The sequence below is a fragment of the Pseudonaja textilis genome, chromosome 2 (genome assembly GCF_049901715.1).
Source record: "Pseudonaja textilis isolate UNSWEBS1 chromosome 2, rPseTex1.2, whole genome shotgun sequence".
NCBI lineage: Eukaryota > Metazoa > Chordata > Lepidosauria > Squamata > Elapidae > Pseudonaja > Pseudonaja textilis.
In genome coordinates, this window is record NC_141991.1 from 106138046 (window position 1) to 106156531 (window position 18486).

The 18486-nt window shown below is 39.4% G+C and overlaps 1 protein-coding gene across 2 annotated transcripts in view; it reads right to left on the minus strand.

Annotated features, from left to right (window-relative positions):
* MGAT5B (alpha-1,6-mannosylglycoprotein 6-beta-N-acetylglucosaminyltransferase B) overlaps positions 1-18486 on the minus strand; it is a 245105-nt gene that overhangs the window by 218054 nt on the left and 8565 nt on the right. For both annotated transcript variants that reach the window (XM_026702067.2, XM_087924789.1), the window contains exon 2: positions 12275-12387. In XM_026702067.2, coding sequence (XP_026557852.1) covers positions 12275-12387 — 113 coding nt within the window. The remainder of the gene's footprint in view (positions 1-12274; positions 12388-18486) is intronic.

The window sequence follows — 18486 nt, forward strand, 5'->3', positions numbered from 1 at the left end:
GATACATTTTAATTGAAAAATCGCAACAAAAACCCCAGGAAGAGAAAGTGGAAAAAGAAATAAGAAGAAACAACTTGGGACTATTTGGATTACTTGATGCTCTCTGAATTTTTGGTTATTGTATTTGAATGACTAAAATCAATCGGGTGGTTGTTTAAAACTGTTTAAAATGGCTCCACTTTTAGTAGAATTGAAAATGGAACTTAAAAAGTACAAAGAAGATGCACAAGAAGGGAGAGGTTCTTTTGGCTTCATATTTCAGTTCTTAGAAACGGAGATTTGGAACTATGAGAAACAACAAGAAATGCCTGCAGAACAAGAAGATTGAGACAAAGAAGAAGCCATCTTTAATGAACAAGTAATCTTAGATGTGGGGGGGAGGAAAGGGGGGAAAGAGAATGGAAAGTTTAAGATTGGGAAAAACAACCCCCCCCCCAAAAAAAAATAGAGTGAAAAATAAGTATAAAATCAGAAAGCAACAGAAGAGGGAAATGCAGAAGAGAGAATTAGAAGTAGAGAGACAAGGGGGTAAAAAGGGGAGAGAGAAGATGAGAGGGAAGAAAGAAAGGAAAAGAAGTTATAAAGGACAGAAACAAAATATAGAGAAACAGGGCCTATTTAGAGATAATGGGTGAAAATTTAATGGAAAAAGGAATTCTGCAAAGGTACATAAGATAGTATTGTTATATTAGAAATAGAAATAAATTTAGAAAATATGAAACAATCTGATTAAAATGTTTGATAAAATTGCTATCATAATTCAGTGGAATGCTTGTTAATAAATAAATGTAACAAAATGAATATTTAATGATTTACAAAACATATGTGAAAAAAAATAAGGGAAAAATTAATTATGGAGATTATACGAGTCTTTAAGGAAGTATGATATTTAATTGAAAAGAAATGTTAAAGATGTTAAGATTTTAATGATTATTAATGATAGAATTGAATTGGAATGGAATGAGGGTTTATAATTACATATATTTATAATGCTTTTTTAAAAAAAGAATATAGTGTGTATTATAAGAATGTACCAAGCAGAATTCGATTGGAAGTTATGTATTATGTATTATATTGAAGGTCATAACCTTAAGGTATATATTGAAGTTTAAATAAGAGTTGAATGGATGTAATTAAAAGATATAAAGGTGTCATACTCCAATTAGTAACTGCAGGAGAAAACTTGTTTAATGAGAAAAGATAATATGAAATTGAAACAGAACAGACAAAAGTATAAATATAATGATTTGAATTGAGATGAGATAATCAAAATAAAATTGAGAAAATTAAAAGAGGGGAAAAACTATATAGAAAATGTAGAATAGTATAAGATATGGAATAGAACACAAAAAGGAGCATAAAATTTAGTTTTGTGTCTGTATAAAGAAGTTCAACCCGGGACCATGCTATTTTCAAAAAAGATGTTTTACTTGTATTTTGTATGTGTGAAAACCCAAATAAAAAAAAATATTTAAAAAAAACACCATTCAGCTGGATCAAGATTTTGTAGAAATAAATATTGGACCACATATGCTTAAAAGGTTTGACTGACTGGTGTCATTGGATAGTGGAAAAGAAAAACATCAAGAGATCAAACTATTTCCATTCTAGCAAAATCCACTATAGAAAACACAATCATTTAGTAGCAAACATAGTAAGATTCATAAAGATAACAGAGAAAGGAAACCAGGTTTATAATATTTTCTTCCATCATGGAGGAAGCTGAGTCAAACACCAAAAAGATAGCATTGCATGATAATGTTTTATGAAGACAAGTAGATATTTTATAAATACCACACTAAATTTTGGCAAGCAAGTTATTCATCTTCTTCCAGTGCAGTATAGACCTAACTAGCAATCTCTGTCATTTGGTATGAAAAAAAAGACAAGAATAAACTTTGCATGAAAAAAATGGGGCACATTTAGTTCTTTAAAAAGACACCTTCTAAATGTGCCAGAAATAAAAATAAAAAAGAGTACTTCCACAAGTAGAATAAATTTTAACAGTGCATTTTCTTAAACAGAATGTAATCAATTTGGTATGATCTTAATTCCATTTAAATTTACTTTCCTTTCAATTGAATGCTCATCTGGGCCTCATATTACTACTGAAAGGCAGCCCTGGCACACATCTGTCAAAATCCAAATGAAATTCTATACTAACCCCCACCCACCCCCAAAAAGTTGGTACATTCTTGTTTCAGGGACTGAACATGTGGAGGACAGCACCATCTTGAGCATGATGGACATTATCCATTAGATCTCATCAGGATGGAGGAAAAATCCAAAATGGTTGATTTTATTTATTTGATAACTTCCTTGAAAGATTCCTTAAAAGATATATCTTACAGAAAAATGACACCTGAATAACAAATGGAAGAGCGCTAATAATCACGGAAATCTTGCAGCATGGTACTTTGCTCTCTCCCTAAAAATAGAATCTCCCTCACACATTGCATATCCTATCCTTTGGCCACACATATCTGTACAGAACCAATTCTTGCTTCCCTGTTTTTCAGGCTTGGCTGGAAACTTGCTTCCTTTAGAAACCTATCTTCCACTTTTAAACCTTAAATTGGAATACCGTTCATCAACCCAGCAGTCAGGTCATAAAAGCAAGCTATCATTCAGCTAGCAAAAATTATTTGGTCAGTTAACTTGAATGTAAGAAGACATGATACAGGGAGCTTCACTAATGTAACTCTGTGAGGAGGAGAGAAGTTAAAAGAAATCTTGGCTAAATGAGAGTTTATGTGACCTCTGTTTCTGACTCTCCTAGGGCATATTTGTGACAAGGTTTCCGTTTTCTATAAAGTGCATTTCATTAAATTCCACAAGAATCAGCACAGCTTAGGGCTGGAATTTGAAGACACTCTGGCTAAAATTAAAAGTGGGGTTATGAGAATTATTTGGCCTTAAGGGGCAGCAGAAAAAAAAGCATGATGAGACAGTAATCATGTGATTTGTGAAACGGGAAGTAAGGAAAGCTCCCTGGACATTTTGCAGAAAAAGATTATGAATGTTTTATATGCTTAGGCCAGCAGATCGTCAACTGCCTTAGCAAGCAAACAGGCAAGAAAACATCTGTTCCCCAACACCCACTGCATCCTAGAGAATATAAGTAATCTTATTTTTACACTAAGAACTTACCTTTATCTTTTTTATAGTTTATTGGCTTTATGGTAATTCCTTTCATTACTGTGAGCTGCCCAAACTTTTTGAAGTTGGGTGGCATACATGTTTAGTACATTTACTGTTGAGGTAATTCTCCGTTAAGAGAATGAGTGCACACAGGGAGATGTAGTGAGAGTAATGTTGAATAACACACACACAGCACACAGATACATTGTATAGTAAAATGTAGGTTTTTACTTCCAGTAAAAACGGTTAAGCAAAGTACAGCAAACAGTCCAAGTCATTCACAGTTAAAGCAGTCAGTTTTCAGTCCAGGGATAATCCAATAACAAAGTCCAGTATCAAAAACAGTTCAGTAAAAGACTCACATCAATGATCAGTAACAGTCATTAGGAGGAATGGCAAAACTCTCCAACAAAAGGAAACAGAGACTCACTCACTTCACTAAGACTAAACAACACAGGTTTCTGGCTCCATCTTATGGCCATTTGAGGAACCACACCCAGTTACAATTTTAGCATTCCCTTAAAAGAGACAGAATTAAAATGTCTATCCTGGTTTATATATTTTCCAACCCAACTGTTCGGTGACTTACAATCCTAACATTTACCATTACCCTCATCTTTATTTACACCCTCATCCAATGTACCTGTTGGAAAAGATGGTGCTTCTTTGTATGAAGGTTTGGATGATCTGTTTAATTCACTGCCTTTTGCAGGAAAGACAAAAGAACTTTAGCATGGACATCAACACCTAAAATTTGGGAAGCGGGGGTCCCACTTGACACCCAGAAGATGGGATGGATGGAGCCACCAAATTTCCCATCTCCATTCAATTAACAGAAAGAAAGAGCTGCTGTACATCAAAGCTTTCTTTCATACTGAGTATAAGGAAGAAGGCGGTGATTGGACAATCTTTGGATGCTATTAAAGGACCCAGATAAGACCATTCCATTTTATTCACAGTAATGTCCATTGTACATATGTGGAACATTGATGTTTTGACAATCAGAGGCAACCTGTCTATTCTCTCTCTTAGTACATAGATCATTTCATAAGTGAAATTGCCCATTAGGTGCAAAACTATCCATTTCAGGACATAAAGATCAATCATCAACATCTGTCTTTTTTGTCTGTTGAACTACTTTCTATGAAACTTTAAGGTAAATGGTATTGAATACAATAATTCACAAGCTAAGATGCAAGTAATAGGAAAACATACAGTAGTTCTTAGCAGACACAGTATTTCACAAGGTGAAAGGACAGAATTAATATCTTTTGACATCCACTTGCTGTAATTTCTCAGGGTAACATTTAGGGAAGAGTCATGACATTTTCAAGAAATTGATGGATAATTTTCTCTACTTGTGATTTCTGAGAGTTGCATGACATGCAAAAATGGGTATGGAATGTCTGAAATTGATTAGAAAATATTGTTGTGCTAAGTGGGTTGGCCTCTTCTAGGTTGAACAGTTTTTACATGGAAAAGAAATTCCACTGATAGGCTGCAACACATACAGGCTGGCTAGTTTGCCCAAGTAAACTAGGCAAAGGGTTTTTTTTAAGATCATAGCACTTTGGGGGGTGGGGGTTGCCTTCAACTCAGTATTGATTCCTTGGCAGGGGTGGGATTCTATTGGTTTGGACCAGATCAGTTGAACAGGTTGTTGTGATTCTCTGTAGTTCGGAGAACCGGTAAATCGGGCCCCTGGCTGGCCCCACCCCTCTCCACCTGCTTCTCCGCTGCCTGCCCATCAGTCCTTATCATGCATGCATAACATTGCATGCATGTGCAACACTGCTGCCTGCAGCCTGCTCTTACACACCTACCAGGCCAGCCATTGCTGCCTGCCTTCTGTTGCGGTCCTGCCTTTACTGATCTCCCTGGGTGAGTGAGGCTCTGCAAGCTCCAATCACCTCCCCCCCACTTGACTTTTGCTACTGCCACCAGTTGCCTTCCCCCCTCCCACTTGCCTTTTGCCACCACCACCGGTCGCCTTTCCCCACTGCTTGCCTTCTGCTGGGGAATACGTGGAGAGACTCCAGCCAGATCAGCGGCTGCTTCTCTCACCTGCTGCTGCATAGCAGAAAGCTTCCAAGTTCCCCTCCCATTAAAAAATGGCTCCTGGGCAAGCAGAGAACAAGCCCGGTTGAACCCTGCTTCTCTCTGCTTGCCCAGGTGCCATTTCCAATGGGAGGGGGACTTGGAAGCTTTCCACTGTGCTGGGAAAATCTTGCTCTCCCAAAAACAGCAGCAGGAAAGAACACGTGGAGAGGCTCATGTCAACAAGGTGCCCCTTGATCGAGTCCAGAACAGCTGATGGGGGCTGCAGGGAGCAGAGCCTGGAAGCCCCAATGCACCATGTGTGCAGCCACATGGATGGCAGGGGGGACTGGTCCCGGAAGCCCCAATGCTGCCAGAATTGCCATTGCCATCTCGCTGCTACTGCATCCCCCACCCCCTGCACGTATGGGTTGCGTGAGCCCTGGGATGGTGACTGACTGCCTCAACTGCTGCTCCCACTGACTTTTTTCCAGGCCAAGAGTGGAGGTGAGAGAGAGCAGCCCTCTTGATATGGAGAAAAGTTGCACATCTCCCCATATTCCTCTCTCTGTGAGCAGCCTCTCACAGCACCTTTAAAGTTAGCATGCTTCACAAATGAGGAGGAGGGGATGAGGCTGCTCACAGGGAAAGGAATATGGGGAGACACACAGCTTTTCTCCACACTGAGTTGTTCTTGCCAGTGACTCCAGAATAGTGTTTTGGTGGTCCATAGAGAAATGTCACCCCCATATCACCCCCAGAGCACCCCCCAAATCAATTAATCCAGGCTGCACATGGCCCACGGGAACCCTCCGAACCCACTCACTCCTTACCTGGCAAACTTGCCTGCTAAGTTGCTATTTTTCCTTTTTCCGACCATCAGCTGTTCTGCTGTGCTGGGAGATTTAGATTAGCTAGAAAGCAGGAAATCATTGGATGTCTTGCTTTCTAGCTAATCTTTAGATCTTCGGCTCTGCTTTTAAGCAGAGCTGAACTTTCCTTAGGACTGAAGCCGTGCAGACTCATCTAGCTGATGGCAGAAAGATAGATCTCTGAATGAATGTGTGATTCTGTGAGCAACTCAATTTGCCTGCCTGCTTTGTCTGCTTTGGGGTAAAAGTTGCTCTTTTCTTCATAAAAAAATTCAATATTTACACACATGGTGTGTTGTGAGTTAATTTTGTGAGTTTGCTTGCAAGCAAATTTTATGTGACAGACTCAGGTAGTCAATAGCAGAAAGATAGATCTCTGAATCAATCTGTGATTCTGTGAGCAACTCAGTCTGCCTGCCTGCTTTGCCTGATTTTGGGTAAAAGTTGCTCTTTTTAATTAAAAAAAATCAATATTTATATAAATATTTATAATATTTACATATAACCCATGCCCAGCCAGTCACATGACCACCAAGCCACACCCACAGATTAGGCCACACCCACAGAACCAGTTGTTAAGAAATTTGAATCCCACCCCTGGGCAAGTGGCCATAATCTTTCTCTGTCCCATGCAACTCAAAATGAGACCCCAGAAGCCACCACCACCATTACACAACCAATCAGGATGTGCTCCTGGTGTCTAGAGTTTTACAGGGTAGTGCACATGGAGAGGAGGCGAATGAAGAGTCATTCCACACTATCCAATCCTTTCCATGGCTGTTCTCCAAACTGTCCTTTCAGGCAACTGTAAGAGCATAACCTTCCAAGCTGAATTTCATGATTGAACCTTGCATGATTTGTCATAGCCACCTACTACTATAATTCTGTTTTGTTTTTGTTTTTTGTCTTTGTGTGGTAGAAATTGCTTGCTCTGGTCGCTTCTGTAATGCTTTCAAAGTTCTCCCTAATCTGCTGTGACTAGCTTTGCCTGAAGAGTGGCACCCCAGTGCCTAGCCTCAGGGATTCTGGTTGGCCTCTTGTACTCCCCATGCACTGTCCAAGAGTCTCTGGGACCAGGATTTTATCACCGATTTAAAAACTGTGATTACGGTGCTCAATAATAGACAGAACACAAAAAATTATTCTGAGCTGACAATAGATATGTTGATCACCCTCCCCTCTTGCTCCATGACAGCATTTTAAGCAAGCAAGCAACCTTTAAAAAAAATGAATAAACAGTCTTGGCATAGCTATGGTACTGACATTTGCAATAGACAAACCTGTGGAATAATAAATCAAGGCTGACACTTAGAGGTTTTTGAATCAGATCATGATTGAGTAGAATAGATTGAATAGAAGCCCCATCCCCATGGCTATATGTGAGTCAAAGCAAAATCCTAACTACATATGTATGTATGTATGGATGGATGGATGGATGGATGCATGTATTGGCCACTGTAGTTTTCTCCATTATCTTGGGTTGTAAGGTCTGTCAGTCTAGCATAGCAAAAAATCTGGGAAACATGGAATCTCCACATTAGCATTAGTTTCAAAAGAAGGCAGAGAAGGAAGAAGAGAAAGAAGATGAAGTGAAGGAGATCTTGTGCAGAAAGGCAAAAAATGGCATACTATTTCCATTTTTTTCTCTCATACAGAATCAATTCGGCTACAGTATTACAGATTCATTTGTTTCCAAATAGGAACACTCTATTTTTGAGGAAAAAGAAAAGTTGTTTGATGGCAGCTATCTTCAGCACTCTTTTTTTATTTAAATTATCATATCTTTCCTTGAGTCATTTTCATTCAAACTTATAAAAATAGAGAGTTCTGCCCTTTTTCCTTCCCAGACATCGCTGCAGAGTTATCAAAACGTGTTGGCCCGAAATCCCTTATTCTGTCCAAGTCATTTAAACCTAAATTACTTCTACCATAATTAAACAATGACTGGAATAATAGGTCTTTTGAAGTCTTTCAGTTATGCCCTTCTCCTATCCAAACCTGTTCATCAGCTAAAATGATTATTTTATTTAAGTCCTGGCTCTAGTTATCTACCTTTAAAAAGTAGGGAAAGAAGATAACAAGTGCCCTGTCCAGGTACCTTTACTTTTCCCCAGTTGCCACTATTTTCAGCCATGTTACCACACTCAGCATCATTTCCTTGCCCTTCAAGATAATATTAGGCTGAAAGTAAACTCTAATGGGAAATGCTGTCTGGAGAAGGTGAATGAAGGCAACCATACATTTATGACAAGATATAGCTTGGATGCTGTAAAAATGAGATGTCACAAGAAAGTAATTTGTTTCTTTCTCAGCATGTTTTTAACCACTCATTTCACAGGGTTATCATATAGACTGAGCAAATAATAGCTACAAAAATAAATTTCACACTGGATATTTGCTGTGAAAGATCCTCCTGTCCTCTGAGATATGCATTGTAGCAAGCAAGTGTGACTATCTTGGAGGAGCCAGCGAGTCAACAAGCTTAATGATTGATGCAAAAACAAAATGGACCTCCTGCATAGGCAATAGATGGCAGACTTAGACTCAATCCCCTAACTCTGAAAAGTGGATTGAGTAAGTGTGCAAGTGAAATAGAAGGTTGTGATAATTAAAATTAACAAACAGAGCACTTTTGCTAATTCTCCAATAAAGTGTTTAAGTCCACACGTCTTAAAAGTTGTCAAGGTTAATGAGAGCTGTGTGTGATGGAATGTGCAATTACAGGAAGAATGTTGGTAACACAAAGCTTTCCCAGAGAGAGCCCAAATGAAGGGACTGCACAGTCCCCAGCTGAATGGGCAAGGGAGGAGGTGGTACTGGATAGCCACATTCTAAAATCTCTTAGGATATGTCTAGTACAGTTGGTGGCAAACCTTTTTCGGCTCCCATGCCCATAATTGTGGCATGCTCATGTGCTCATGCTCGTGTGCCAGCACCCAGAAGGCAATGCATGCTGAGCCCCCCCATACCCCCTGTGCCTGTGTGCGCAATCACCTTACCACAATCCCTCCATGTGCCACGCGCCTCTACACATGCACCCGTGACCCCCAGCATGCACTGTGAATCTCTGTGCATGCGCTTATGTCTCCCCTTGTGCATGCATGCCAGATACCCGACAATCAGCCGTCAGGCGGTGGCGGTGCACACGCATGTGCATTGGGGCTCTTCCAGGTGAGCTCTCGTGTGCCAGGGGAAATGGCTTTGCATGCCACTTCCGGCATGCGTGGCATAGGTTTGCCATCATGAGTCTAGTAGGTGGGAAAGTTATAGCTTTAGCTTGGCAAGATTCTGTCCAAAGGATGTAAGCAAATAAAGGATTGGACTCGATTGGATTCTACTGTGTCATCTTTGGACTTGGACCTGACAATATGATATATAAGAGGTACAGGTAGTCCTTGACCTATGACCATTCATTTAATGACAATGTTTGAAGTTATGATGGCACTGAAAAAATTGACTTAAAATCTGCCCTTAAAGTGATAACCTTCATACCAAATTGATTGCCATTTGGGCGCTAAGCAACATTTGCAGCATCCTCTGGTCATGTGATCATGATTTGCAACCTTGTCAGCTGACTTCCAACATGCAAAATCAAAAGGAGAAACTGGATTCAATTGACTGCTTGATTCACTCAATAAAAATGCTCATAAAATTTGGTCTGGTAATTTGGTAATTTGTTTAATAGTCAGGCATGCAGATACTCTCTACACTTTGAGAGAGAATTTTGGAAGACACACCCTTGCTACAAAGTTGTTGTGGAATTCATTAAATCCAGTTGTCATGATGTTAACCTCATTGTCCCAAGCTGATATAAGAGAAAGTGAATCAACTCTGTGACGACTTTCTGCAAGTATTTAGATAGCTTTTATCTCTTTTTCCTCATGATATACTTACAACGCTGAAAACAACTGATCAGGTCAAGGCCATAGTTTAATCCAACTGAATAACTTCTACAGTGTTTGGACTCTTGGACTTCTCTTTTGCCTGCTGTTTAGGAGTTAGAATTGTCTCAGAGCAAACTTGCTGGACTTTGGGGAGTTTGATTTTGTGTGGGTTTCTATGCATTTGGACTCACATTTCCTTTGCTGCTTGTTTATTTGCTTCACAGGCTTCTCAGTAAAGGTTGCAAACACCTCTGTGGATGTTTGTGAATGTGTGGTCTGAGACAAGACATATCCAGCCCATGAAAAATCTAGTACCATACAATACATTAAATAGTAACGTTGGCCTATTTCAATTTTGATTTGGCTTAAACCAAAGGTGCCCAAATTGTTCTCTAAAGCATATCATTATAACCCAGAAGAAGAGCCTTCTTGGTGGTGGCTCCCTCTCTCTAGAACATCATTCCCCGAGAGATTAGACTGGCCCTCACTCTTTGGGAAGGTGCTGAAGACCTGGTTCTGCCAGCGGGCTTGCAGAACCCAGAGCGGGATGGAGCCCATAAAATGGCTTCTGTGATCTGCTGTCACTGGGGCAGGGGTGGGTGGGAGTTGAGGAGTGAGTTGTTATATTGTATTATATTAATTTATTTCATTCTTTTTGTTAATTTTTTTATTGTTTTAAATGTTGTTTTACAGTATATTCTGCAAGCCGCCTTGAGTCACCATGGGCAAATAGGCAACAATATAAATTCAATAAATAAAAATAAAAATAAAATAAATTATGCCATCAACTACAGTTATTTTCTTTCAATGGAGGAAATCCTGTTCAAAATCTTATAAGATTTTGGTATTTCCATGAAGAATATTGTTAAAATGTTGGAATAGAACTGGAATGATTCAGGTTCCACTAAATTATTTTAAGTCAGTCGCTCTCTTTCAATCAATCTAACAGAGTTTTTTGCTGTAGGGAAAACTCAGAAAAAGAGTGCTATTGATGTGGCCTTGAGTTTCTGGAGGAAAGATGAGATATAAATTCAACATCAGCCAACAGTTCTTAAGAAGTTTGAACAAAATCTTACAAGATTAGATCAGTTCACAGGATTTTTTTTTTACTGTTTAAACAGTATCTATCTATCTATCTACCTACCTACCTACCTACCTATCTATCTATCTATCTATCTGTCTCTCTGTCTGTCTGTCTGTCTGTCTGTCTGTCTGTCTGTCTATCTATCTATCTATCTATCTATCAAACTATTCTAAAAATACAAGTTCCAGGTATAGCTATAACAGAAGAGACAGACATCACAATCTCAGGAACAAAAACTATATTGTCCACTTAGCTTTCGTTAACCTCTGCTAACATCGTCAGAGTGTAAAACTACCATTAAAAAGGCACATACCTCTTCAATGGTAGTTTTACACTCTGACGATGTGAGCAGAGGCTAACAAAAGCTAAGTGGACAATATAGTTTTAGTTCTGAAGATCGCCATGAACCACCAGTGAACCTCAGACCACAGATTGAGAACTGCTGGTATAATCTTGGTTGTGGTTACTTTAAACCTACCATGATTTTATTCAATTCCATTTGAAGATATGTTTTATAATTTTGTTTCTTCCCTCTGAACATGATCTAGTCCTGCTAAAAATTTCCCATATTTCCTATCTGGAACCTGGTGTAGAATTCAAAGGGGAGTATTTATTGTGACATATACAATCATGTTTTTCATGGAGAATATTTGTTTTTGTCTTTTACAAACATACATTAATAGAGCAAGTCATCCAGTGCAGCTAAGAAGTGAGAAACATGGACTGAAAAAGAATGGTTTCATGCCATATAAAATTTAAATATGGAATTTACCCTTACAAGATTTAGGAAAGACACTAGCTTGGGAATTTCTGCAAATGAATTAGGAATATTTGTGGTAATTAAATTAGGATGGACATGTATTATTCCAAATATCAAAGTGGCATAACTCTTAATATTCTTGAGGTAGAATTTTGAACATGCCCTAACAGTGAGCTTCCCAGAGCTGTCTGGATAGCTCTTATGGAAACCAAAGGATGGGGTTGCCCTTTGTTTGATCCATCATAGTTCCTACACTGTTCCTTGGATGTATTTAGGACCCTCCTGTGGTTAGGAGCACTTAAGGATGCAGTATATAGCACAACATACTGTATATCGAGGGAGCCCACCTTTACTTGCTTCTAACAGCATTTCTTGGTGCTCAGTGGCAACTATATTTCTCTCTTCACCAGCCATGTTTCCCAAAATTATTAAAGGGAGTTAATTCTCTGGGCTGTCAAACTGGAAACCTCTAATTTCAAATGAGTTGTAGGGTTACCTTCTGTCCTGATGGTGAATGGAGAGTCTCCCAGTCTTTTGGCTGAAAACTGACCTCCCAAGGATGTCATTAAGAAGCAGAGAGTGAAAAATCCAATGCCTACCACAAATATCCTAAATGGAGAAAAAGAAAGAAGACACCAATCAGAAATATTATAGCTGAGCAATAGATGGAAATATTTCTACATTATCCATAAATGAGTTTAGTGAATGTTATTTCAAATAACTTCTCCTCCAGAAAAAGCTAGTATTTGTCTACATCAGGGGTGTCAAGCTCACGTTCTCACGGCAGCATGATGTGACATATTGGAACTTTTTTCCCCTTTACTAAACCGGGCGTGGGCCTGGCCAGTGTGTGACGTATCTGGCCCACGGGCCAGGAGTTTGACAGCCCTGGTCTACATGATACCAGGTAGTAGACATGTTGTCCTGTACGAGAATTTTATTGAAACATTTCTTCATCGTTCTTATAAATCTCAAAAATATCATTTAATTACTCCAAACTAAAATAATATAGTATTTCACTTTAACAAAGACCCATTTAACAGACTGAAAATGCAATAAACATTTGCCCTAGATATCTCCCCAAATAACAGACAAATCTGTTTCATTTGAATCAAATTAAGGGACCCTTAAATATTATGTAACCTAACATAAACATATACCATTTCTATTGAGTAACAGTGGCATTAATTGACTTAAGTGACAAACTGACATGAATAATATTATTTGGGCTCTTTGTGTAACAATGTAATTATGCAAATGACATATCTCATTACAAATGACACACTTTTTAAGATTTGAGGCCTTTCCCCACTTGCACTTAATTGTAACACAAACATCTGTGGCAACCTCTTTTTTTGCCATTTCCTGAGGTGGTTATCTTCATCCCATCTGCAACCATATAGCTGTGCAGGTGTAAAAGGAGTACTGCCCTGCTTGACAAAAGTCAACAACATCTACCACAAGATACGTAACATTCATTACACTTGTTCATTCATTCCGGGGGATTGTGAGTGGCTCATTATGTTTTTGTGGTGGCACAGTGGCTCAGCAGTTAAGATGCTGAGCTTGTTGTCTGGACAGCCAACAGACCAGGTTTGAGAAGCAAACACCACATGACAGGGTGAGCTCCTGTCTTTGCCCCAGCTCCTGCCAACCTAGCAGTTCAAAAGCATGCAAATGTGAGTAAATGAATAGGTACCACTTCAGTGGAAAGGTAATAGCACTCCATGATACCATGCTGGCCACATGACTGTGGAAATGTCTTCTGACAGCACTGACTGAATGGCCTTGAAATGGAGATGCGCACTTATAGTCGGCAATGACTTAGCAGAGTAAAATCTGCATGGGCTTCTTTATTGGGGTGGGGTTTTTTGGTTGTTGGTTGTTGTTTTTTTCTTCATCTCCCCAGAGAACTACAAAAAGCATTGCTATGCCGAGTTTCTCAGATTTGTACAATTGTGCTAGCCTGATCAGTTGGCAATAGGGCATATATTTTATGGTTCTTATTGCTTTAATGCAAGTCTGAAATGGTGGACTATCAAGAGCCAATACATCCTCCTTTGTCTCCTACACAGAGCTTTGTGGCATGTAAACTGAAGGAAAGGGTCAGAATTCCTTTACAAAAGTGTTTCTTATCTTTAGTTCAATTTGTGATACCAGTCAGATATATGTTTTTTATCAGCAGAGATGGTATTCAGCAGGTTCTGACCAGTTCTGGAGAACCGGAAGTGGAAATTTTGAGTAGTTCAGAGAACCGGTACATGCTACCTCTGACTGGCCCTATCCCCATCTATTCTCTGTCTCCCGAGCTGGTCAGCTGAGTCTTATTTTGTTGCCCTGCACAGGAGAACGGAGCTGGAAAGCAGGTTAGTGGGGTGGGGAGGGAATGGGGATTTTGCAATAACCTTCGCCCAGGAGTGGAGAGGGAATGAGGATTTTGCTGTATCCTTCCCCTGCCATGCCCACTGTTATGTTCAGAAGGTCGGGTTCATTTAAGATGAGAGACTTCGGCTCAGTAACAACAGCTTTTTATTTACTGGCTAGAACAAGCTTAAGAAACAATAGCAGCCGCGGCGGCTCTTTTATAGAGCTCGCCGCGGCTAGGCAGCCAATGACACCGCTTCAAGTCTGCCGTGCTTGGCTTTAGCCAATCTCGGCAGACTCTTAGCGAGCCAATCAGAACTGTCCAAGCTGTCCAATCAGGTAGCGGTCTAAACGGACCAATGGGAATGCGAGGCTTCAAGTCTATGGATATGGAACACCCACCATGCCATGCCCACCAAGCCATGCCCATGAAACCAGTAATAATTTTTTTTAATCCAACCACCATTTATCGGGTTATGACAGAATGGGGTGCAGAAGAAGGAACACAAGAAATAGGCTAGTGGTAGATGAAGACCTACAGACTGACCAATCCCATTCTTACTGCAACTCTCTGATTTTTCCGGCCATCTGGTGAGATCCTATTCAGTGTAGCCCATAAAAAAAAAATGGAAGATTGTGAAATTGACAAGCAGCTTCCAGGTTTCCCTCTTCCTGAGGGAATTTGAGTAGGTGTTCAAAGAAGCACAGAGAGTTTTTTCTTTCTTTCTTTCTCCTTTCCTTTCCTTCTGAGTGAAGCAGAAGTAAAGCAGGATTTTTGTTGCAGCAGCATTTGCAGCTGTTCTGGACACAAAAAGAGATGTTCCTCTTTTTTTTTCAACAAGCCAGGAGAAATGAAGAAATTACAGATCATGTCTTCCAACTTCTTCTGAGGGTTGGGGGAATGAATGATGACAGCCAAGTGAAAGTGCCTTCGGGCTCAGTGAAATCTGGCCAAATGGAAAGCTCTCGACTGACCCAGGGGAAAAAAACCTGAACCCAGTATCAATTTTCTCACACAAGTGGCAATTTCAATTTAGGTCAATTCGTAACATTCTCATTCTGTTAAGAAAATAAAATTACTGGAGCAAAGAGTTTCCTTTACTATACAGCAGATTTAGTTCATTACGGGTTTTTCCTTCCCGAAACAAGAGCTGGTCTGAGTCCAGGTTTCAAATTAAATTTGGTTACTTTTCCATTTTTCTTCTACCTAGTGATAGTCCCCATATGCTCTAAATGAGTTAGATTTCCATTTCCTTAATTACCAGTAGCTGGCTGAGCAATATGACCACTGAAATCCCACCCCATCTGAGCAAAACCATTGAGATCTGTGCCATTCCAATACTTATATTTCATCCCATTTCAAGAATAAAGTTCTGGCAATCTTAAATGGAGCATTTGACTTGCTATATCTAGACCTCCTAATGTAAAGGGTTCTTTTTTTCCTCCAAAGACCTAAGAATGAAGAAAATACAAAAAAAAAATCCTATTCAAAGCAGAGCATGGTTTATTAAAACACTCAGAGTTATGCCAACTTGAGGGAGATTCAGGCTGGAGTTGTTGCATATGCTAATTTCTTAACATTGTTAGAAAGTCATGAAGTTGACTTTTTAAACTTTGCAGCTGAAATGATATGATGTTAGAAGACCCTGCTTGAAAATTATTCAAGCAGTTGACTTTTTAGCAAGATTAATGAGGGTGAGACATTTTGAAACAGATGCCATAGAATTACACTATTAGTGAAATGCTGGTGTAGTTTTCTAATTTCTATGCTCTGCTTATAAAGGAAGTTTCTTTGTCTGAAAAGACCAGAAAACCTTCCTCTAGTACGATGTGTATCGGTCTTGGCAACTCTAAGATGTATAGTCTTCAGCAGCCAGTCTTCTCAAGCTATCATGCTTATAATCCAATAGTTGTAGCTACCTAGATACGAGAGCAAAGCCAAGCAAACCATATCATGATTGAACAGATTGTGTGAGACAGAGTTCTCCTGGAACTCTTCTTCTGTTGATGAATAAAATTATTTAACTTTTTTTTTTTTTTAAGGATGCAATATTGCAGGCGGAGTCTGCTCATTGCCAAGAGTTTGATCCTGACAGGCTGGAGGTTGATTCAACCTTCCATCCTTCCAAGGTCAGTAAAATGAGGACCCCAGGTTGTTGTGGGCAATATACCAACTCTGTAAACCACTTAAGCAAGCCTGTCAAACTGGTGGCCCACAGGCTGGATGGGTCACATGCAGGCCACATCCACCCCAGCTCTGTAAAGGCAAAAAAATGTCACAATATGTCGTGTAATGTGATTGGGTTTTGACACCTATGACTTAAAGAATGCTGTAAAGCACTGTGAAGCACTATATAAGTCTAAATGCTATTGCTATTGCTTTATTAGCAGAAGGGGACAAACCCTTAAGAATACTGATCTGAAATTTTGACCAGTTCACAATGATATTGCATTTCACAATGAGAGGTTCTATGAGCATCTGATTTCTGTATTTGGTTCATTGACTGTAGTGAGAAGCACACTTCTCTCAAAATTAGGAATGTAGTTAACTATGAGAAAGAGACTTTCATTGTCTGGATCAGTCATTCTGTACATGTAGTCCTCACTTAATGACTATAATTGGGACCAGAATTTCTGTTGCTATGCAATGCAATTGTAAAACACAATGTCATGTGACTGTGCTGCTTAACCAGCACTTTTGGTTATTGTAAGTGAATCACCTTGGTTGTCCCAAAGGTGTTTTTTTCAAGAGGCAACTGGACTTCCTTGTTTTCCTTGAAGACATTTCACTTCTCATCCAAGAAGCTTCTTCAGCTCTAAGGACATCACGTGGTTGTCATTTGAAACTTGCTGCTAACTTCCCCAATGATTTTACTTGTGGGAAGAAGATAGTAAAGATCCAATGACCGCAGAGACATTGCAATTGATATTAGTGCAAGGACTGATCATAAGAACCACTCATTCAATACTGCTGTACATTCAAATGATCGCTGAATGAATGGTAAGGCAAGGGCCATCTTGATAGAAATGCCAAAACTATTCCATAAGCCAGGGGTCTCCAAACTTGGCAACTTTAAGACTTGTGGACTTCAACTCCCAGAATTGCCCAGCCAGCTTAACTAGCTGAGGAAGTCTGGGAATTGAAGTCCACAAATCTTAAAGTTGCCAAGTTTAGAGACCTCTGCCATAAGCAAAGAGGACTGAAACATTCTTTAAGTCCTGGCAAGCAAGATAGCATTCATAAATGACTTAGGCAAGCTCCAACCTGAGTCACTGGGGGATAAGGAGGAGGGGAGATAAAACCCAATCCAGCATGTAAGATTCCATTATTACAACCTATCTCAAAGTGTAGTTCTAATTTTCCTAGTGGAGATCACTCCACCCTTTCTCAATCCTTTTATCCTGAACGAACTCTTGAACTCATGTTTAGGTCTCAGAGACCCCCTGTATAAAAATTTTTACATCTACAGGCTCACAATAGGTGAATGTGATCAGTAAGATGTGCCATGTAAAAAATCCCACCCATGTGAAAACTAGCATTGCATAGCTAGATTTCAAACAACATTGTTTTGGGGGTGGGGGGGTTCCCCAGTCAAGATATTTTGTGGAACCCCCAGCAACTTTTCACAGATTCTGAGGGTTTCCCTGGAACTCCAGATGAGAAAGGCTTATTTGGATGGTTTCTGCTTTTCTTTCCCCAAAGTTTCTTTAAATTCTTCCAGCTGATAAGAAACTCATTATTATGTAAAAGCATGTTTATGCATTTCAATTCTCATAATTATAATTTAGCAAGAAGTGATTGTTAAACACTGCATTTAATTACTACTTAAGACCATTAGAGGAGTGAGGAGGGGAAAAAGAAAACCTTCATGATTAAGTGAAAAGGGAAAAAAAAAACATTTGCCCAGTCTGTATAGAATCTCATTACAGAATTTTTTTTAAAAAAAACTGCATGAATATTTTAGTAGAATGAAGCTGCAATTCTCTATTCTCTATTATGAGAACTAGAGTAAGCTAACAGGATGATCAGACATTTAAGAAGCTAAAAAAAAAACCCCACACAATCATGGTTGAACTTCTCTCCTGCTACATTTCCTAATTCCTAATATTACTCCAAGGAAGTTCGAAAAACCATCGCAAGTGGAAGAGCTGGTCAGCTGAACAATGTTAAGAGACATAGACCTGAGGTCTCCAAACTTGGCTACTTTAAGACTTGTGGACTTCAACTCCCAGAACTCCCTGGGAGTTGAAGTCCACAAGTCTTAAAGCAGCCAAGTTTGGGGACCCCTGACATAGACTGACTTTGGATAATTCAACTGACAGCCACAACAAGGACAGAAGCCA